We start from the raw sequence: 21,809 nt of genomic DNA, 5'->3' as shown, positions 1-21,809 counted from the left end.
CAAGCCAGAGCTCCCTCTCCTGGATCCTTTGGAAAATGCCTCTGTGGCCCAGGCAGAGAAAAGAAAGAGCTGTCCTCTGCTTTGGCCCTTGCTGGCTCTTCCCAGGACACTGCAGGGTGTTATTACCACAGGTGACAGTCAGCACTCTCATTTCCCTTCTCCAGAGCAGCCTCTGCTTCTTCTTTTCCTGTAGGACAAAGGTAGATCCAGAGTTGACACAGCTCTTATGCACACTTTCATAGGAAGGCTTGTGGGAAGAATGACTGCTTTAGCTCTCATCAATCCCTACCCAGCTTGTACTTGTTTGGAAATAGTTGTGAACTTGAGCAGAATAAAAGGCCTCAAACAAGCCAGGCACAGTGGCTCACGCCTGTAATCCCAGCACTTTGGGAGGCTGAGGCGGGTAGATCACCTGAGGTCAGGAGTTGGAGACCAGCCTGGCCAACATGGTGAAACCCCATCTCTACCAAAAATGCAAAAATTAGCTGGGCTTGGTGGCAAGCACCTGTAGTCCCAGCTACTCAGGAGGCTGAGGCAGGATAATCACTTGAACCCAGGAGGCAGAAGTTGCAGTGAGCCGAGATTGCACCACTGCACTGCAGACTAGGTGACAGAGTGAGACTGTCTCAGAAAAGGCTGCAAACGGCTTCTAAGGGAAGACTTCAGGGATGACTTCTGCTTCACCTTGGCTTCCCCATCTGTCATTAGAAACCCAAGTTACCTTCTTTTTCTTTCTTTTCTTTTTTGTTTTTGAGACGGAGTCTCGCTCTGTTGCCCAGGCTGGAGTGCAGTGGCGCAATCTCGGCTCACTGCAAGCTCCGCCTCCCAGGTTTACGTCATTCTCCTGCCTCAGCCTCCCGAGTAGCTGGGACTACAGGCGCCCGCCACCTCACCCGGCTAGTTTTTTGTATTTTTTAGTAGAGACAGGGTTTCACCGTGTTCGCCAGGATGGTCTTAATCTCCTGACCTCGTGATCCACCCGTCTCGGCCTCCCAAAGTGCTGGGATTACAGGCTTCAGCCACCGCGCCCGGCCGTTACCTTCTTTTTATAACGCCCACCTGATGTGCTTGAAGCAGATTTTAGCATTTGAAATATAAAAGGATCCAGCCAGGCACGATGGCTTATGCCTGTAATCCTAGCACTTTGGAAGGCCGAGGTGGGTGGATCACTTGAGATCAAGTGTTCGAGACAAGCCTGAGCAACATGGTGAAACCCTGTCTCTAGTAAAAATACAAAAATTAGCCGGGTGTGTTGGCACATGCCTGTAGTCCCAGCTCCTCCAGAGGCTGAGGCAGAAGTTTCAACGAGCCAAGATTGCACCACTGCACTCAGCCTGGGTGAGAGACTCTGCCTCAAAAAAAAAAAGATCCAACACAATCAGAAATTGTCCTCAACAGACCTTATTCTGGAGGTGTGGTGTCCATGGATCTCAAGTTGTATAAAATTTTAGGTAACTGGGGAGAGGGATCACAGCTTTGATAAAATTCTCTAAAGGGGATGGGTACATTGGCTCACACCTGTAATCCTAGAACTTTGAGAGGCCAAGGAGAGGATAGCTTGGGACCAAGAGTTCAAGACCAATCTGGGCAATACAGCCAGACCCTATCTCTTAAAAAAAAAAAAAAAAAAAAAAAAAAAAAATATATATATATATATATATATATATATATATTCTCAAAAGGATACACAATCCAAGAATATTAATTAGCTCTAGACCAAAACTCTTTCACAAGAGCCACATGGACTGAGGTCTGACCAGGGATGACTTTCACTTAGTCTTAACCCAAGCTTTCTAGGTTAGTGTTCTAACAAAGAAATGAAAGCCCATACACATGAAAGTTCTGACAAGCGTCACTTAAGAGTATCAAGGCTGGGCCGGGCGCAGTGGCTCACGCCTGTAATCCCAGCACTTTGGGAGGCTGAGACGGGCGGATCACGAGGTGAGGAGATCAAGACCATCCTGGCTAACACGGTGAAACCCCGTCTCTACTAAAAATACAATAATTAGCCGGGCACAGTGGCAGGCGCCTGTAGTCCCAGCTAAATGGGAGGCTGAGGCAGGAGAATGACGTGAACCTGGGAGGCGGAGCTTGCAGTGAGCCGAGATTGCTCCACTGCACTCCAGCCTGGGCAACAGAGCAAGACTATGTCACACACAAAAAAATAAAAGTATCGAGGCTGGAGCCTATGGACTGCCAGATAAGGATCATCATATGCCTATGCACTGGAGAAGACACTGCAACATAGGATTTTTTTTTAAGACAAGAGTCTCGGCCGGGCGCGGTGGCTCAAGCCTGTAATCCCAGCACTTTGGGAGGCCGAGACGGGCGGATCACTAGGTCAGGAGATCGAGACCATCCTGGCTAACATGGTGAAACCCTGTCTCTACTGAAAATACGAAAAACTAGCCGGGCGAGGTGGCGGGCGCCTGTAGTCCCAGCTGCTCGGGAGGCTGAGGCAGGAGAATGGCGTAAACCCGGGAGGCAGAGCTTGCAGTGAGCTGAGATCTGGTCACTGCACTGCAGCCTGGGCGACAGAGCGAGACTCCGTCTCAAAAAGAAACAACAACAACAACAACAACAAAAAGACAAGAGTCTCACTGTTGCCAAGGTTGGAGGTTGGAGTGCAATAGCGTGATCTCGGCTGACTGCAACCTCCGCCTCCCGGGTTCAAGCGATTCTCCTGCCTCAGCCTCCCCAGTAGCTGGGATTATAGGTGTGTGCCACCACACCCGGCTAATTTTTGTATTTTTAGTAGAGATGGGTTTCGCCATGTTGGCCAGGCTGGTCTCGAACTCCTGACCTCAGGTGACGCACTTGCCTCAGCCTCCCAAAGTGCTGGGATCCTTCCCAAACAGAAGGACCACATGGCCCCACCAATGAGGGACACTGCCTCTTTGGGAATTTCTCTCTGCCCTCTTCAAAGTACTGCCTCACTAGGAAAATAATAGCAGAATGAGACAACCAGTTGCTGACAAGCTAGACAGCGTTGTAGACAAGACATTGCCTGAGACCCCACAGAATGAGTACCTCCCTGGTGGTCCAGCTCCTAGAGATACAATGAAATAAACTTTATACCCAGTAAGGATAATTCTTAAAGGCTGTGATCTCAGAGCAGAACCTTCAGAGACATTCCATAGTCATCTGACCTCCAGCAGGTAAAGATTTGTCCATGGGTGCTAAGCTCAGGAGGCCAGACCAACCAAATGCCGTCCCTCTAACCACTGCCTCCACTTCTGTCTTTGGGGTTCATGCTGGCTACTAGCACTAATAAGAGATGATCAATGATCAAGAGGGAAAGGAAAGGTTGTTGACATGACAAGTCCAAAAATCAGCCCAAAAACTGATTGGGAATCCTTACCTGAAATTCAGGAGGGAAAATAGAAACTTTTGAAGAGAAAGTAATCATAATTAAGCATCTTTTGTTAAAACTTCTAGGAATTTTTCTGAGGGTCTGCAGACACATCCTACTCAACTGGTCTGTTCTTTCTCCATCGACAGAATTCTACAGATGTTTAGAATATTAACCTTGAGGTATTGTTAGAGTATACATTATCAAGGATTCAATAATATTTATCAGGCTGTACTTATAATAGAAAGGTAAACAAATCTATTTTAGACAGTTAACTGGCCAGGCGCAGTGGCTTATGCCTGTTATCCCAGCACTTTGGGAGGCCTAGGTGGGTGGATTACTTGAGGCCAGGAGTTCGAGACCAGCTTGGCCAACATGACGAAACCCCATCTCTACTAAAAATATAAGAATTAGTCGGGTATGGTGGCATGTGTTTGTAATCCCAGCTACTGGGGAGGCTGAGGCAGGAGAATTGCTTGAGCCCAGGAGGTGGAGGTTGCATTCAGCCGAGATCAGACCACTGAACTCCAGCCTGGGCAACAGAGAAAGACTGTTTGAAAAAAAAAAAAAAAAGATATTAACTGAACCACAGACCTAGAAACCCACTGATAGTACCTGACTCAGTGTGTGGAGTTCAGTAGGACACATCAGTCTCGAAAGTCCCAGGATTCACTGACCTCATGACAGACAAGGCCAAGCCCTGAGCCTGGCACAGGTCAGATGCACCCTATCCTCCAGGGTGGAGCCTTTGCCAATAGACTTGCCAAGTGGATTCCAGAGTCTTCTAAGCTAGCTCTCTCTCTATATATATTGTTATTTATTTATTTTTTTTGAGATGGAGTCTCACTCTGTTGCTCAGGCTGGAGTGCAGTGGCGCGATCTCGGCTCACTGCAAGCTCCGCCTCCTGGGTTCACACCATTCTGCCTCAGCCTCCCAAGTAGCTGGGACTACAGGTGCCTGCCACCATGCCTGGCTAATTTTTTTGTATTTTTAGTAGAGATGGGGTTTCACCGTGTTAGCCAGGATGGTCTCGATCTCCTGACCTCGTGATCCACCCACCTCGGCCTCCCAAAGTGCTGGATTATAGGCGTGAGCCACCGTGCCCGGCGTAAGCTACCCATATTCTTAGAACACCTGCCCCACAGGCTTCATAACTGAAACCAGATTTCTAAGTAGCAAAAAAACCTCAGGTTAAGAAAAAAGGTTTTGCCCTCTGTGGCTAGAGAGTGAGAAAAACGAATAATGCTGATAGGATACAAGTACTCCTAAAAACATATGCACGTGTGTTACTAATCAGCATGATATACAGATAAACAAAGACTGCTCTCTTCCTCCAGAGGAGAAAGCAAGGGTCTCGGGGAGCCAGAGTTTGTCCCTAGTGGGTAACTGAGCCACAACTGCTCTGACAGCATCTTGGTGGTTCCCCACGCAGATGGGCCAGCCCCACCCCGAACCAGTCACCTTCCCACAGGAAGCTGTCAGCACTTACCATCTAGGGCATATGACTTCTTCTCGCTCACCTCCTCAGTGAGCTCACACATGTCACTGTAGGCTCGGGCCAGGCGCCAGAGAAAGTCCTGCCGGCTTCCATACTGAAGACCAGACGGAAACAGGTAAGGCCCCTTTTTCCTCAGCTGTGGAGAATGGGGGCCCTGACCTTCCCCCACACCCTAGGTTTGAATTTCCAAGCTAGTATGTTACAATCAATATCAGGCCAGCTCCTACAGGCAGTCTTCCCCCCAGTCATCCCTTCCCACATGCAGTTAATGTATGACACATTCTCTGTCTAGCCAGTAGCTTGCACAATCACAGAGGGCATTCTGGCCTCCTAGAACTGGCGGGAGGAAAGGTCAACTCCAAGATGTCATAAGGCACGAGGTCTTTTGCTGACACATGAAGAAAGTGTGAAAGGAAAAGGGAAACTTCTAACTTCCGGAGGGGGGCATTTATACCTGGGTGGGCATAAATTTTGTCTGAACCTGAGAAGAGAATTGTGGGTGAACGACCTACACAGTTGTCACTTGTAATGGGGCTGGCAGCTTGGACTCTGCCTCAAGGGAAACAAGAGAAAAAAAATACAGTTCTTTCCACATTTCCCCCTAGAAGTGAGAGGTACAGTCCTTTCTGCAGTAGCTCTACAGAAGGCAGAGGACTACGCTCCCCATCCCCAGAGGGGAGGCAGCTCTGGGGCAAGCGGTACCCTGGCCCTAGGGTCCATGCTGGGCCTCCTTAGAAGAGGATATGCAACCCAGGGGACAGATGCAGAACCAGCTGTCTCACCATTTCTCGTCCCATGTCACCTTGTAGGGGCAGTAACCACATGGGCCTTCATTCCCCAGGGCTCAGAAGCAGATGGAGGGAGGGAGGAAGGGAGGGAGAAGCAGGCAGGCAGCTGGAGCCTCACCGCCAGCTTGTTGTTGAGCAGCAGCTGGAAGCCCTCCCGCTTGCCTTGCTCATCACCCCTGTGCAGCTCGTCAGCCTGCTGCAGGAGAGGCAGCACATCCTCCAAGCCTGAGGAACCTCCAGCCTCCAGGGCACTGGGCACAACACCCGAAGCTGCCTCCTCCTCCAGGTCTAGAGAATCCTTTCTTCCCATCTTCACAGTCTCGCAGCTCACTTCATCTTCCCCGTCCTCACTTTCTTTGTCAGAGTCCCGCTCATTGTCAGACTCCGCATTGGCTGTTGTATAACTGGCAGAGAAATGTAAGGGACAAGAGGATTATTCAGCTCAGAGCCCCTAGGGTCTGTATCCCTCACCACCAAAGCAGCACTCTTCATGGCATTGTCCAAAGCACCAAATACCTCTTGAGGGCAGATTTTTTTTCTTTTTTCTTTTCTTGAGATAGGGTGGAGTGCAGTGGCTCGATCTTGGCTCACTTGAACTTCCACCTCCTGGGTTCAAACAACTCTCCCACCTAATTTTTTTGTATTTTTAGTAGAGATGGGGTTTTGCCATGTTGCCCAGACTGGTCTCAAACCCCTGGCCTCAAGTGATCTGCCCACCTTGGCCTCCCAAAGTGCTGGGATTACAGGCATGAGCCACCATGGCCAGCAGAAATCATTATTTGAGAGAAAGCTTCCTATGGGAACTAAGGGCTGGGAAAATGATCCGGGAAGGAAAGAGTAGCTGACCAGCTGGGGCCCTGTGACAGTCAAGGCAAATGTGAGAAGCCCCTGCTCATTTCTGCCTTATGAGTCAGAGACACTTATCAGAACCAATGTGGGTGGGTGCAGCTTCAGATCATGGGCAGCCACATGCATCCACAAACATAACCTCTGGCCCAAGTCAACCAAACCTAAACTGCAACAGGAGTAGCCCTTGGTAACCTTGAGAACTTAAGGATGTGAGGAGAGGTGATAGGAATCACTTTGCAACCAGAAGAAGGGGAAGACAATGCAAACCACCCCTTGAAAAGGTGTTTTGGGGGTGGGGCTGCCACATGCTAGGTGGCTCCTAAGAAGCCCCAACCCTGATGCACCCACTAAAGAGGAAGCTGAGTTTCTCTTGGATCTCAGCCACCAGCAGTTGATTAGGGTGTTTTCCCTAATTGCCTAAAATAGATAAAGACTGAGCAAGGGAAAAGGCAGGACTTCTAGGGGTCAGAAGCAAACACAAGGTCAGGCGCGGTGGCTCACGCCTGTAATCCCAGCACTCTGGGAGGCCGAGGTGGATGGATCACGAGGTCAGGAGATCGAGACCATCCTGGCTAACACGGTGAAACCCCCATCTCTACTAAAAACAAAAACTTAGCCAGGCGTGGTGGCAGGCACCTATAGTCCCAGCTACTCGGGAGGCTGAGGCAGGAGAATAGTGTGAACCCGGGAGGCGGAGCTTGCAGTGAGCCGAGATCATGCCGCTGCACTCCAGCCTGGGCGACAAAGAGAGACAACGTCCAAAAAAAAAAAGAAAAAGAAAAAAGAGAGTAGGCTCCCTGTGGCTGGAGCAAAACAGGATTGAAGGAGAGATGACACACACACCTACAAATAAAGTCAACACATGATAGCCTAATGTCAGGGCAGAAGTGCTGTCCTCCAGTCCAGAAACTACAAGGCGGCAGGCTCTGAAGGCTCTGGAAGTGAGCAACCAGACCGGATGCCCAGTCCATGCTGACAGCATCCTTACAGAGGAGCTTCAGCCTCATCTAAAAAAGAGGCCCCAGACATATCTACTACAAGAACTTGTAAGGTATTTAAAACCTTTCTTAACCGCACCTTTGTTTTTTAAGAGGTTATCCAAGTATCTTTCCCCTTTAGTTATTAGGAAAAAAAAAAAAGCACCTTTAGAAATTAAAGGCAGAAGGATAAGTGTCATTAGATTTTGTAACCAACCTAGGTACTGATGAGTGAGACCACCCACAGGCAACCTAGAGAAACTGAAACTCCCAACTGCACCTGCCACAGATTAAGAAAAATCAAACCAGAGTCTTCTCTGCCCAGCCAGGCCCAAAGGCAAAATGGATAGATGGTTTATCTGGAACAGAAAGCTGGAATCACATCATCTCCCTTTGCTAGAAAGAGGGGGAGACCCTATTTCTTGCTGGGTTGAAGACTGCCTCAGCCAATCAGGAGTCCAAACAGGAGTCTCTCTGCCTCCAGTACCCCCAGGGAGGGACCTAGCACTGCTGGAGCCCAGGCATCAGCACAGAATCCCCTGGGACCTGACCTGTGATACTGCCATCCCTCTGGATCCTAAAGGCCCAGCTCCCAAAGCCAAGAAGAGAGGTCAGGGGGCCTTGCTGCCACAAACAGAGTGAAAGCTGGTAGAGCCCTGTGAGGCAGGAAGGCTCCAGGGAACCTGGCACTTTAAAGAGTGGACTTTAATTGCATCTCAGCCCCACTTTAAGGCACTCTCCTCATCAATCTGAAACCCTACCGCCTGGAGCAGCTACTGGGGCCTCAGAAGAGATTAATCACATGCCAAGGGCTACCACATTTACACCATTCTCTTTCACCTTCCACCTCCCGGACTAACCCAACCAGTCCTTGGAGAAATCTACCACAGAGAAGTGACCCTTTTAACATAGCCTGAGGCTTTTGAGATCTGCCAGGGACTAGCAGGGACCTTTGAAAAGGTCCTTTGGTCCCGTGCACTCCGGAGGACTGGAGTTCCCACAGTGGACCAGAGACCCAAGGCTCCCTCTGAGCAAGGAGACTGCCACTCTTAAGCAGTAATGAAGGACTCAGTTATGCACATCTCCCCTCCTGGCAATTAAGTTTCTCTTAACTCTACCTAAACCATGTTAGAGACTGAGTATGAGGTCTTCAAAGATGACATGGGCCCTGACCTTGAGATAAGACCCAACTTAGTGAGGCCATAAATGCCCAAGAAGGAGTCTTCACGATGAGGCTGCAGGCAATCTCTCTTGGCTGAGATGCCTGGGAAGGCTTGCTGGAGGAGCTGGTGTTTTAGGGCAAGTTGGGTTCTGACAGGGAACTCAAGCTGTGTTTGGTACAATGCCCGGGGAACAAGCTCACAGAGCTGCACAGTGATTCTGCCTCTGCCACCCTCAATCTCCTGAGACCTCAAAGTTGTTATTTGGAAGAAGGAATACAGCTTTCAGTGAAATCAAGCAGCCCATCAAATCTCAGCCCTTCATCCCTCAAAGCAGCTCTCCTTGCCCCAAGACACAGGTTCAAAGCCATTTCAGAGTTTGTAGACTCCTAGAGCTCCCCCTTGACCTACATGGCAATGACGATGGCACAAAGAATCATTCACCACGGCCACTGCCCTAGAGAGCAGCCAGCTCAACCACAGAGTGTTGCACCACCACCTGCTGTCATGCCACGGGACTGGGCATAGGACACAGCCTGATGGAGCTATAATTAAGAAAGCCACCCCTCCCCTTGCCCCATCACAGGTGTCTGGCAGCTCTGGCCTGCTCCTTGTGGCCTTGGGAGTCCCAGTGAGCACCCCTAGCAGTGAAGGTCCCACAGATGTCCCTGGTTAACTGCTCTGGCTCCCACTGACCCCAGAAGTTTGTACTTATCTTTTTGAGGTGGAGTCTTTGTTGCCCAGGCTGGAGTGCAGTGGTGCAATCTTGGCTCACAGCAACCTCCACCTCCTGGGTTCAAGTGATTCTCCTGTCTCAGCCTCCGGAATAGCTGGAATTACAGGCGCCCACCACCACGCCCAGCTAATTTTTGTATTTTTAGTAGACACAGGGTTTCACCATGTTGGTCGTCTGGTCTTGAACTCCTGACCTCAAGTGATCCACCCGCCTCGGCCTTCCAAAGTGCTGGAATTACAGGCCTGAGCCACTGCGCCGGCCTAGGACAACTTCTTTAAATCATCACAAAGAGGACCAGGTGCGATGGTTCATGCCTGTAATCTCAGCACTTGGAGGCCAATGTGGAAGAAGTGCTTGAGGCCAGGAGTTCAAGACCAGCCTGGGCAACATAGTGAGACCCCATCTCTACAAAAAAATAAATAAAATTGGCTGGCATGGTGGCACATGCCTGTAGTCCCCACTACTCAGAAGGCTGAAGCAGGAGGACCACTTGAGCCCAAGGGGTTGAGGCTGCTGTGCTGTGATGGTGCCACTGAACTCCAGCCTGGGCAACAGAGTGAGACCCTGTCTCAAAACAAAACAAAAAACAGTCATGAAGGACCTCAAGTTGTGTTTGATCTGGGGCAGAGCTGTGACCTCTCCTTCTGTTCCGCCTCCTTAGAGAGTTCAAATATCAATTCCCCACCCAAGTGGCCTGCTTCCTTGGGTTGCAGAGATGTTCTTTTACATCTCAGTGCCCACTGTCAACTACTTCCTCCATCTCTCTCTTCACTTCAGATGTATCAAATGTTAATTTCATTTTTGCCCCCTCTTTAACACAACTTCTGGAAGCATCTCTTGGCCCAGAGCCATTTAGGTAAATTGAATAGAAAAGGGCCACCTTGGCCGGGCGCGGTGGCTCAAGCCTGTAATCCCAGCACTTTGGGAGGCCGAGACGGGCGGATCACGAGGTCAGGAGATCGAGACCATCCTGGCTAACACGGTGAAACCCCGTCTCTACTAAAAAATACAAAAAACTAGCCGGGCTAGGTGGCAGGCGCCTGTAGTCCCAGCTACTCGGGAGGCTGAGGCAGGAGAATGGCGTAAACCTGGGAGGCGGAGCTTGCAGTGAGCTGAGATCCGGCCACTGCACTCCAGCCTGGGCGACAGAGCGAGACTCCGTCTCAAAAAAAAAAAAAAAGAAAAGGGCCACCTCTGCTTGCCCTTGAGAATACAGATAATAGGGATCTGACAACCCAGGCAACAGCAGTCCCCCATGGAGGAGCAGAGCTCTTCGCCACCACTCCACAGGTTTCTGGAGGCCCCTGAGCAGTCATCAAATCCAGCGTTGGTGATAATGACGTGTCAGTCAACAATGGACTGCGCATCTAACAGTGGGTGCATATGATTATAATGGAGCTGAAAAATTCCTATCACCTAGTATTTACTTTTTTTTTTTTTTTTTTTTGAGGCAGGGTCTTGCTCTGTCACCCAGGCTGGAGTGCAGTGGCACAATTATGGCTCACTCCAGCCTCAAACTCCCAGCCTCCCAAGTAGCTGGGACTACCAGCCCATGCCACCATGCCCAGCTCTTTTTTTTTTTTTTTTTTTTGAGATGGAGTCTCACTCTTATCTCCCAGGCTGGGGTGCAGTGGCATGATCTCGGCTCACTGAAACCTCCGCCTCCTGGGTTCCAGCAATTCTGCTGCCTCAGCCTCCCGAGTAGCTGGGATTACAGGCATGCACCACCACGCCTGGCTAATTTTTGTATTTTTAGTAGACAGGATTTCAGCATGTTGGCCAGACTGGTCTCAAACTCCTGACCTCAGGTGATCCGCCCACCTTGGCCTCCCCCAGGTAGTTACTTTCTGTAGAGATGTAGTCTTGCTGCCTTGCCCAGGGTGGTCTCAAGCTCCTGAACTCAAGCAATCCTCCTGTCTCGGCCTACCAAAGTGCTGGGATTACCATGAGCCACCACCATGCCTGGTTTTAACTGACTGATTTTAACTTCTAGTTTCCATTTGCCTGCTTAGAGCTAATTTCTCTGATCCAGCATAAAACTTGGCTGTTCTCTGCACCAGTCTTTCCCTTGAGAAGAAGGCTGGACAAGGAGAAATCGGCCTCTAGGCCTCACACAGGCTACCTGAATGATCGGAGCTAGCAGCAGACAAGGGCAGATGCTGCTAGTGACAACATCAGACTCTATCCTTGGGACCAAAGTTTCAAAGTGGTGCTAGTGGTTTAAACTCAAAACGCCCTTAGCATGACCAGACTTGGAGGAGGCTGTCCACCAGACTCCTGCCACCTGCCCCGCCTCAAAGAAAGGCCTATCGTCAGCCCTCCTGGGCCACTAAGAACTCAGGACATCCACCTCCCACCTGTAAAAATGCAAAAGATCACAGGCAAGGCTCCCCTGTGGGAAGAGGGTGACTCCCAGGGAGGAGCATGCTTCGTGCTTAGACATCTAGGTACAACAGCTCGGCCACCCAAGGAAAGGAACAAAGTCAAACAATGCTTATCAAGTCCTTGTGATAACACAGAAAAACGCCCAAATAATATATCATAACTTTGTAATAAACTAAGATAACAGATGTAAGCAATAACTGCTATTAACATCTACATTTGTCTGAATGACATAAATTGGATGGGTTTTTCGTTTCAACTCTTCTGTATTTATTATACTCTTACCTGTTCCAAAAATTATTTGCAGCAGCTTAGTTTGGATTTTCCATTGATAATACTTTTACAAAACACCACCTGGCTGTAGCCATAACTGCCTCCAGGAGAGACAACTCACCCCCCTTCACTCTCAGCATCTGTGAATGTGGCTCCCGAGGAGGCCGTGAAGTAGACAGAGCTGGAGCCAGTGGAGTCACTCCTCTCCCGGACAAACGGAAACCTTCGCCGCCGAGCCACTCTCTGGTTCTCTTCCATGTGGGATCTGGAAAGCAGGCCCCATCCCGAAGGGTACCATTAGGTCCCATCCAGCCTGTCTTTCTGCTCACCATGGGGTGCCTCTTACTACTGCTCCTCATTAAAGGGCCAAAAGCAGAGAAAATCCTAGGTCTCTAACCCTCAGGAGGGTAAGAAGGGCAGCTCCCTGGGCCCAGACCACACAGACAGACCAGGTTGGGCAAACAGAGCATTTCAGCTGCTACAACAGATCAACCATGAGAGTCCAGAAGCAGCAAGGAGCGTGTGCAAGGCGAGGTACCAAATGTACAGCTTCCACCCAGATTAGGCTAGAAGCTATAAAACTGGTTTCTTCTTTAGAGACAGAAAGCAAAGGCCAGAACACACCTCAGCTGAAAAAGCTGCAGGGGAGGGATAAAGCGGGAGAGGAAGCTGCATTACTCACCGGACCTCCCCAACAATCTCCCCGGCAAGTCCTCGCAGGCTGCTCCTCAGCTCCTCCACCTCTCGCCGCAGTGCCACAAGGCTGGTCAGCACAAAGTCGAGGCGGTCCAGCACCTTCTCCTGTCCTTCCCGTGGAAGGCTGGGCAGCACTGCGGCATCTCCAGCCCCACCTGAGACAGCCCGCAAGAGCATCACTGAAGGAAGGAGAATGGGAGCCAGTGACACCCAGGAATATAGTGGGGAAGAGATCTCACACCTAGAATTCAAGAACACCTGCTTTCCATTAGAAGAGAAGGCCCAGTGACGCTCAGGTAGCAGACGTTCACAGCCAGGTCATGGTAACAAGTCCCAAGAAACTACCCAGAGATCTCTAAACAAGAGTCCTCTGCCCCAAGAACCTTCCATACCAGGGCCCTTCAGGAATGCTGCACACCACGACAGATAATGTAAAATGCTTGCCCGAGTGTGGAATCTGAAGGAGGACAGCTGTCCTGCTAGAGTAAAAAAAAAAACCTTTACCTCACCGTATAGTGCCCAATACCAGGGAGTCAAAACCAACCACACAGCAAAACTAAAACTAAAACTGAGCTCCATCACATTCTGATCTCTCACTTCACAAACGATAGTAGGGAAAACTTGGGAGTTTCTCCCAGAACTTCATTTAGTGTATCAGAGAAGGACTAGGAGAAAGGGGGCAGTTGCTAAGAGAAGAGGTACACCAGAAAAAGCCCATCCAAACCGCCTCAGAAACACACCATTACTAAGCCCTGCTGACCCAACCCTAGGCCTCACTCTTTTGAGTAAATTCCAGCAGTGAAATGGTAGCAAAGTGACAACCACCTATGGTAACTGGACTGAAAAATGCAAAAACAAAAAGGAAACCAGAGAGGCAGGACCCCACAATATGGCAAGCATAAATCCCTTCTTTAAGGAAATCTGGTTAAAAAAAAAAAAAAAACTAGGCCAGGCCACAACACACATCCAATAATGCTCAAGAATGTAGAGCAAGAAAGATCTCTGGGAATGTGGCCACTTCTAATCTCAGAAGAAAGACTACTGTGAAGCAATTAACAAACAAAATACAAGGGAAGGAAGCACACTGCAATACTAGATTACCACCAGATTATAAAGTGCTGACAATCAGTTGCAATCTAAGGTGATAGCTCTTTGAAGACTCCTCCAGAACTAACTTTTCCAAACCATCTAACACTGGCAATCAGAGAAAACACTCACTTCCAATTAGCGTGGGAGTGAGATAATGTAAACGCTCCTCTTGGCCAGGTGTGGTGGCTCACGCCTGTAATCCCAGCACTTTAGGAGGCCGAGGCCAGGAGTTCGAGACCAGCCTGGCCAACATGGGGAAACCCCATCTTTACTAAAAATACAAAAATTAGCTGGGCATGGTGGCGCACACCTGTGATCCCAGCTACTTGGGAGGCTGAGGCATAAGAATCACTTGAACCCAGGGAGGTGGAAGTTGCAGTAAGCCAAGATCATGCCACTGTACTCCAGCCTGGGCAACAGAGTGAGACTCCATCTCAAAAAAAAAAAAAAAAAGAAAAGAAAAGAAAAAAACACTCCTCTTGCACAAATATGGTAGTAGTTTGAACCAGCCCTAGATCCTTTGCTCAAACGAATTAACAAATCTGCAAATTTGAAAGAACTACTCATTTCAGCTGTGCGGGCTGCCAGCCACATTCAGCTTCAATTGCATTAAGCGTGCTCCTAGCCCTATGCCGTAGAAACTCCACTGGACCAGGTGACCAGGCCCAACAGGCCCAGCCTTGCCACTTAATCTGTGACAGCCTCAGGAAAGTTACACAGTCTTTTTAAATCTTGGTTTCCTCATAGGAGGGATTAAAAAACCAAACAAACAAAAAAACTTGAATGAGATCGTTTCCAAGTTGTCTTCAAATTCAAATATATGATTTAATACATAAGCCTGAAGACTTTTAATCCCTACAAGATTATTCTTTTTGCCCTCTTTTGGATTCTCTCCACTTATTACACACCTCACCCAACACTAAGCAAGTGCCTTTAACACCCACATAGCACTAGTGTGGCCAGAACTAAAAGTGAAAGCTAAGCAGTCTTTTTGAAATATACTTGCTTGGGAATACAGGGTAAAGAGTAGAGAAAACCATGACTGCCTTTTTTTTTTTTTTTTTTTTTTTTGAGACGGAGTCCCACTCTGTCGCCCACGCTGGAGTGCAGTGGTGAAACCTCAGCTCACTGCAACCTCTGCCTATTGGGTTCAAGCGATTCTCGTGCCTCAGCCTCCCCAGTAGCTGGGACTACAGGCCGCGCCATCACGCCCGGCTAATTTTTGTATTTTTGGTAGAGATGGGGTTTCACCATGTTGACATCTGGTTGAATGTTGGTCAGGCCAGTGTTGAACTCCTGACCTCAGGTGATCCGCCCGCTTAGGCCTCCCAAAGTGCTGGGATTATAGGCGTGAGCCACCGCGCCCGGCCCGACGACTGCTTTTTCAACAAGCTTCCAAAAAAGTGAAACCCTAAGGCGCTTCTCTACGTTGCCCTGTCCCACAATCTCCACCAAAAGCAGCCTAGACCCCAGGCCCATCAGTCTGCAGTGACCGCGGTCTCAGGAGACGGGCTCCTACCCTGGCGTCCGGTCTCTGAAGTCTGCGTATAGTCCAGGGAGTTGGGCAGGCTCTGGCTGCGGCCATGGCGCTGGGTCCGTTTCCATCGCTGGCTGTAAAGGAGGCACAGGAATCCAAGGCCGGCGGCGGTACCCAGCAACAGTCCCAGCCCGGCACGGGCACCACCCAGGGCTCCCAGTCTAGACATGCTGCACCTGCGGCCAGCAGAAGCCACCGGGAGCAGGCGGGCGGGCGGGCGTAGGGAGAGAGAGAGATTCGTGAGTCTGGTAAACCCACCCCCAAGGCAGAACCCCGGCAGGTACCCCCTTGCCCAAACCCTGAGCTCCTGACTACCTGCATCCCAGTCTGAACCCTAAGGCTTCCTCCAGCCCCCTGGGCCCCACTGCCGCTCCCCTCACCCAGCCTGGACATAGCCACCCCTCCAGCACATCCTCCGATCCGGGTCACAGAGTACGGCTTCTGGGCCTTCAACCCTCCACCTCAGCCTCACAACACTGCAGACCACAAACCCGCCGCCCTGGCTGCAAACTCCCGGCCTTCCCCTGCGGCCCAGGAACGCGCTCTGGCCTGGCAGGAGACCCACTCAAAACCTTACCCGGCCGCCAGCCACCATGGCAGCAGCCGCCGCGGGCTCACGCTGTCAGTGACCGTGACGTCAGACAGACGGCGCCAGCGGCTCGGCGCCCTGAGGGAAGGCGCACGGAGATGACCACGCCGGCCCCACCCCCGGCCTGTTTCCCTCAGGAGCCAGGCCACGGGCGCCGGCGGAGGGGCGGAGTCAGCACAGCGCAAAAGGAAAGCAAAAAGGGTCCGAAGGCTGAGGAAAGGCGGGAAAGCGGGGAGACTTCTTGGGCGGACGCTGGCGCAGTCACCCTCACCGTCCGGCATCCAGGCCTCCATTTCCCTCCGGTCACACCGGCTTACTTGCTGCTCCCGGAATACGCTCAGCATATTCACACTTTCTCCCTGCGCTTCTGCCCGGACCTCCCCTCTGTACCTGGAAAACGTCACCCTCTCCCCACATTTTATTTTTATTTTGTAGAGACTGGGTCCCGCTCTCCTGGTCTCCAGCGATCCGCCTGCCTCGGCCTCCCAAAGTGCGTGAGCCGCCGCACCCGGCCATAAACCTTAAACCTAACGTACCGTTTTATAATTCTATTTTACTCTTGTAATTGTATGCAACTTCTAATTTTGGCAACTAAAAAGACCGATTTTATGGACTACGATGACGATTGTATTGTGAATATTTCTTAAGAGTTAAAATTTTCTTTAGTGAAAGAAGAAAGTTCTAGGCCAGTTCTCCCAATACCCTTGACTAGATCTTATATTTCTTTACGCTTTAATTGTGAGTTACTGTATACATATAAGAATACAGGAGGCCTCTGGTGGTGGCATGTGACTGTAGTCCCACATACCCTGGGGGCTGAGATGGGAGGATCACTTGAGCCCAGGGTGTGGAGGCTGCAATGAGCCATGAGCACTCTGGGCAACAGAAGTCAGGATTTCGAGGCCACCCTGGCCAACCTGGCGAAACCCCGTTGTTAGGCAGGAATCTAGACCCAACATGGCAGCGTTACCCGGCTAGCAGGCCTTTTGTTAAAGACTCCCTTCACCCTTGTACACACCCTCAGACTTACATGCGTCAGAGTTCCGGCTGGGCAGTCACACGCCCAGTGACCTGCAGCTCACGTGCATTCCACAAGTTCGTCAACAGCAATTTCCGTCGACAGTTTCCAAAGACCCCTTCCTCATGACCCTTACTCAACTCCTGCTCTAGTAGTTTCAAGACCCCCCAGGCCCTGTTTGCACAACCAGCTTCCCTACCTCTCAGGCTATAAGAAGCCCCCACCCTCCTCCCTCAGCGCGACTTCCTCGGCCCACACCTTTGGACTGAGGAACCTCGCCCGCAAGCCCTTAAAAGCTATTCTCACTGCCATTTATTTGCCTTGTGTCTTCGTTCCCGGTTCAGCTCCAGCCTCAGTTTACCTTTATATTTGGTGCCGAAACCAGGGAGGAGACCCCCTCCCCAGACCCCTGCTGGGTCGGGCAGCCTCTCCTCTCCCCGAGCTGGGATCCCCTCCTCAAGCCTGGCGCCGTCTCACCAAATGTAAGACTAAATTCGATCACTGCTGGGTAAGTTTCCCCCATCCTGAAGGCTCCCTCCGGGAGTCCCTGTCCGAAACGCACGGCCGTGTCAGGGGCTCTCTCCCGTCAGCTGTGACCTCAGCACCAGGGACTAGGAGACGTCCAACCTCCCCGGAAGCCACCATACCCCGCACTCCGCGTGGCAGTGAGAGGACGCTCCCATTGCCTCCGGACTGCCCGCCTTAAGACCATGGGAACTACCCAGTCCAAACCAGACGGAAAATCCCCTCTGAGGTGCCTCTTGGCTAATTTCCAGACTTTAAGTCTCAGCCAAGACCTAAAAAAAAGCGGCTCATTTTCTTCTGCACGGTAGCATGACCGCAGTATAAATTGGATAATCAGTCTCAGTGGCCTGCAGAAGGCACTCTAGACTTTAACGTTCTCACAGATCTGACCAACTTCTGCAAGAGACTAGGCAAATGGTCCGAGATACCCTATGTTCAGGCCTTTTGGGACTTGCGTTCTCGCCCAGATCTCTGCGCCCAATGCTCGTTAGCTCAAGTTCTGCTCGCAAAGTCTTTTCCCTCGGGCAAGGAGAGGGATGATTACTCCTCTTTTTCTGAGCCTCCTGACACCCTATCCTGGCCACCCCTCCGGTCTCCTGCCCAACCTCCTCCTTACCCTGACCCACCATTTTCCCCATCCTTGTCAATGCCGCCCCACCCTTCCCCCCCTCCTGTGCCCTTACCAAACCCGACAGATTCTGTCTCACCTACCTCCACCTCCTCCCCTTCCTCGCCTGTCTCAGCCCATACTCGGTCCAGGACCGACCTCCTGTGTCCCTTATGAGAGGTGGCAGGCGCCGAAGGAGTAGTCTGGGTCCATGTGCCGTTTTCATTGGCAGACTTGTCTAAGGTTGAGGAGTGTGCAGGCTCCTTTTCGGCCAATCCTACTGGTTATATCAAAGAGTTTAGGTGTCTATGCCAGGAATATGATCTCACCTGGCACGACCTTCATGTCGTTATGACCTCAACCCTGTCTCTTGAGGAGCAGGAACGCATCCTAGCGGCAGCCAGGCAGCATGCTAACCAGGTTCATTTAACTGACCCTGCCATGCCAGGCAGTGCTCTCGGCTGAGCCCAACTGGGACTACCAGGTGGGGCAGGCAGGCTGCCGCTGCCGCCAAGACATGATGGTTCAGTGCCTTCTTGCCGGCATGCAGGCAACCTCTAACAAATCAGTCAACTTTAACAAACTAAAGGAGGTAGTCCAAGGCGCAGATGAAAATCCAGCTGTTTTTCTTAACGGGCTGACTGAGGCACTTATTCAGTACACCCGCCTTGACCTTGTCTCCCCTGCAGGAGGAACCATCTTGGCCTCATATTTCATTTCTCAGTCGGCCCCTGATATCCAAAAAAAAATTTTTTTAAAGGCGGAGGAATGCCCTCAAACTCCCATCCAGGACTTAGTCAAACTGGCCTTCAAGGTCTACAACTCCAGGGAGGAAGCAGCTGAGGCCCAACGACAGGCCAGGCTAAAACTGAAGGTACAACTCCAAACCCAGGCCTTGGTAGCAGCCCTGAGGCTGGCCGGCTCCAGGAGCTCCCAGAAAGGAGGTACTCCCCGAGCGCCATCTGGTGCCTGCTTCAAGTGCGGCAACGACAGCCACTGGGCCAGGCAGTGCCCTAACCCAAAGGAGTCAACTCACCCCTGTCTGAACTGTCGGCAGATGGGCCACTGGAAGTCAGACTGCCCCCAACCTAAGGACGGTCGCTGCGCCTTCACGTGACGACCCTCCTCCAGGTATTGGAGGCGCCTTCCAGCTCCTCGACACTGACGAAGATTGAAGAGGCCCAGACTCGGGGACCCCTCTCACTCTCGCCGAGCCGGGGTTATGCTCCAGGTAGTGGGTAAGTCCATATCCTTCCTTATGGACACGGAGGCTACCTACTCTGTTTTACCTTCCTTTAGTGGCCCCAGCCACCCCTCCACTGTCACGGTCATGGGAATTGATGGCACTCCCTCCACCTACCGCCAGACTCCTCCTCTGTCTTGCCGCTTGGATGGCTCCCTCTTCTCGCACTCATTTCTTATCATTCCTTCGTGCCCAGTCCTCTTGTTAGGACGAGATCTCCTCTCCAAGCTAGGGCCTCAGTTCACTTCCGACCCAACCCCTCCCCACACCTCGCGTTCCTCTTCCCCCTCCTCTCACCTGACAAACCCCGCCAGGCTGACCCCCCCACTCCCGTTTCCAGTCCCCATTAACCCTAAGGTGTGAGACACCTCCACCCTGATCATTGCCCAGCACCACACTCCGGTCCACATCCGGCTAAAAGACCCTTCCAAGTTCCCGTCTAGACCCCAGTTCCCTATCTCCCTTGAACATCGACAGGGATTAAAACCTATCATTACATGCCTGCTCCGACAGCCCATTCTAGTTCCTGCCAGCTCACCATGCAATACTCCTATCCTGCCTGTACGGAAAAGCTCTGGGGACTATCGCCTCGTGCAGGACCTACATCAGTGAGGCAGTCGTCCCTACCTTTCCAGTAGTTCCTAATCCATATGCACTCCTCTCACGAGTTTCCCTGACCCTACTCATTTCACTGGCCTTGACCTGAAAGATACCTTCTTTACCATCCCTCTACACCCAGACTGCCACTTTCTGTTTGCCTTCACATGGGAGGACCCAGACACTCATGTTTCTTCCCCGTTGACCTGGACTGTCTTGCCTCAAGGGTTCTGAGATAGCCCCCATTTTTTCGGACAGGCACTGGCACAGGACATCTTCCTCTGCCCCCTAACCCATAGCACCCTTCTACAATACGTAGATGATCTATTACTATGTAGTCCTTCCTGGGAGTGCTCCCTTGCAGACACTGCTACACTTCTAAGTTTTCTAGGCAACTGAGGTTATTGGGTTACCCTGGCTAAGGCTCAACTTTGCACCCCTTCTGTCACCTACCTAGGCATACAACTCACACCCACTACAAAAAGCCTTACGGCAGATAGAATAAGCCTCATTAAAACTCTCCAGCCTCCTCAGGATGCGGAAGAGATCTTGTCCTTCCTAGGACTGGTAGGGTATTTCAGGCATTGGATTCCCAGCTTCGGGGTCCTAGGCAAGCCCCTCTACCAGGCTGCCAGGGAGACACCCACCGGACCGCTGTCCGACCCCTCCTTAGTCGCCAACTCTTTCAAGAAGCTTCAGGACTGTCTCCTTTCTGCCCCTGCTCTCTCTCCCCAACCCCCTTCAGCCCTTTCATCTATTCACCGAGGAGTGCCAGAAGGTAGCCACTGGCCTCCTAGCCCAGCCGGTTGGATCCACATACCAGGCTGTGGCCTATCTCTCCAAGCAGTTAGATCCCACAGTCCAGGGCTGGCAACCTTGTCTGCGAGCCCTGGCGGCTGCCACCGAACTTACCCAAGAGGCCCTTACTTAGGTGGTGGCAGTCATCTGTGGCCGGTTAAGTCCTACCCTTTCTAAGCCCCTTACTAATCATTGGCTTCTTGCTACTCATAGCTCCCTGTGTCCTCCACTTCATCCAGGACCGCATGAAAGAAGTCTCCCAGGTCACTTTCAATCAGCTGCTCCACCCCAATACCCAAGTTCCGACCTCCGAAAAACCCCACGATGACCCATACCAGCAGGAAGCAGCCGGAGGAACACGTCGCCCCATTTTCTTATTAGAAAGAGGTCGGAATGTTAGGCAGGAATCTAGACCCAACATGGCAGCGTTACCCGGCGTAGCAGGCCTTTTGTTAAAGACTCCCTTCACCCTTGTACACACCCTCAGACTTACATGCGTCAGAGTTCCGGCTGGGCAGTCACACTCCCCCATGACCTGCAGCTCACCTGCATTCCACAAGTTCGTCAACAGCAATTTCCGTCGACAGTTTCCAAAGACCCCTTCCTCATGACCCTTACTCAACTCCTGCTCTAGTAGTTTCAAGACCCCCCAGGCCCTGTTTGCACAACCAGCTTCCCTACCTCTCAGGCTATAAGAAGCCCCCACCCTCCTCCCTCAGCGCCTTCCTCGGCCCACACCTTTAGACTGAGGAACCTCGCCCGCAAGCCCTAATAAAAGCTATTCTCACTGCCATTTGCCTTGTGTCTTCATTCCTGGTTTGGCTCCAGCCTCAGTTTACCTTTACACCCGTCTCTACTAAAAGTACAAAAATTAGCCAGGCATGGTGGTGCGTGCCTGTAATCCCAGCTACTCGGGAGGCTGAGCAGGAGAATCACTTGAACCCGGGAGGTGGAGGTTGCAGTGAGCCAAGATGTTGCCACTGTACTCCAGCTTGGGCGACAGAGTGAGGCCTCCTCTCAAAATAAAAACAATAACAAAAACATATATATACTTTATTTTGGAGGAAATAAAAATTCATTTTCTCTGGAAACCT

At 51.2% G+C, this 21,809-nt stretch overlaps 1 protein-coding gene and 1 long non-coding RNA gene across 6 annotated transcripts in view; one reads left to right on the top strand and one right to left on the bottom strand.

Moving 5' to 3' along the window:
• Positions 1-21,809, bottom strand: part of LOC105492139 (regulator of microtubule dynamics 3) — a 29,955-nt gene that overhangs the window by 4,357 nt on the left and 3,789 nt on the right. The window contains exons 1-7 of one of the 5 annotated variants that reach the window (XM_071067076.1): positions 21,051-21,482; positions 15,321-15,514; positions 12,699-12,891; positions 12,138-12,281; positions 5,758-6,043; positions 4,843-4,945; positions 127-187 (exon numbers count right to left, since the gene is read on the bottom strand). In XM_071067076.1, coding sequence (XP_070923177.1) covers positions 127-187; positions 4,843-4,945; positions 5,758-6,043; positions 12,138-12,281; positions 12,699-12,891; positions 15,321-15,514; positions 21,051-21,247 — 1,178 coding nt within the window. In that variant the 5' untranslated portion in view covers positions 21,248-21,482. Of the gene's footprint in view, positions 1-126; positions 188-4,842; positions 4,946-5,757; positions 6,044-12,137; positions 12,282-12,698; positions 12,892-15,320; positions 15,515-15,915; positions 16,025-16,957; positions 17,046-18,181; positions 18,304-21,050; positions 21,483-21,809 lie in introns of those variants that run through there. The other 4 variants (XM_071067077.1, XM_071067079.1, XM_071067075.1 and 1 more) reach the window with 4 other exon arrangements.
• On the top strand, positions 17,319-21,508 carry LOC139355463 (uncharacterized). Its single transcript, XR_011606145.1, has 3 exons — positions 17,319-17,453; positions 18,767-19,315; positions 20,929-21,508. It is a non-coding gene; the product is annotated as an uncharacterized lncRNA (long non-coding RNA).

This window comes from Macaca nemestrina, chromosome 7 (genome assembly GCF_043159975.1).
Source record: "Macaca nemestrina isolate mMacNem1 chromosome 7, mMacNem.hap1, whole genome shotgun sequence".
Taxonomy (NCBI): domain Eukaryota; kingdom Metazoa; phylum Chordata; class Mammalia; order Primates; family Cercopithecidae; genus Macaca; species Macaca nemestrina.
Note: the sequence above shows the minus strand (reverse complement) of the source record. Positions and strands in the feature narration are given on the sequence as shown.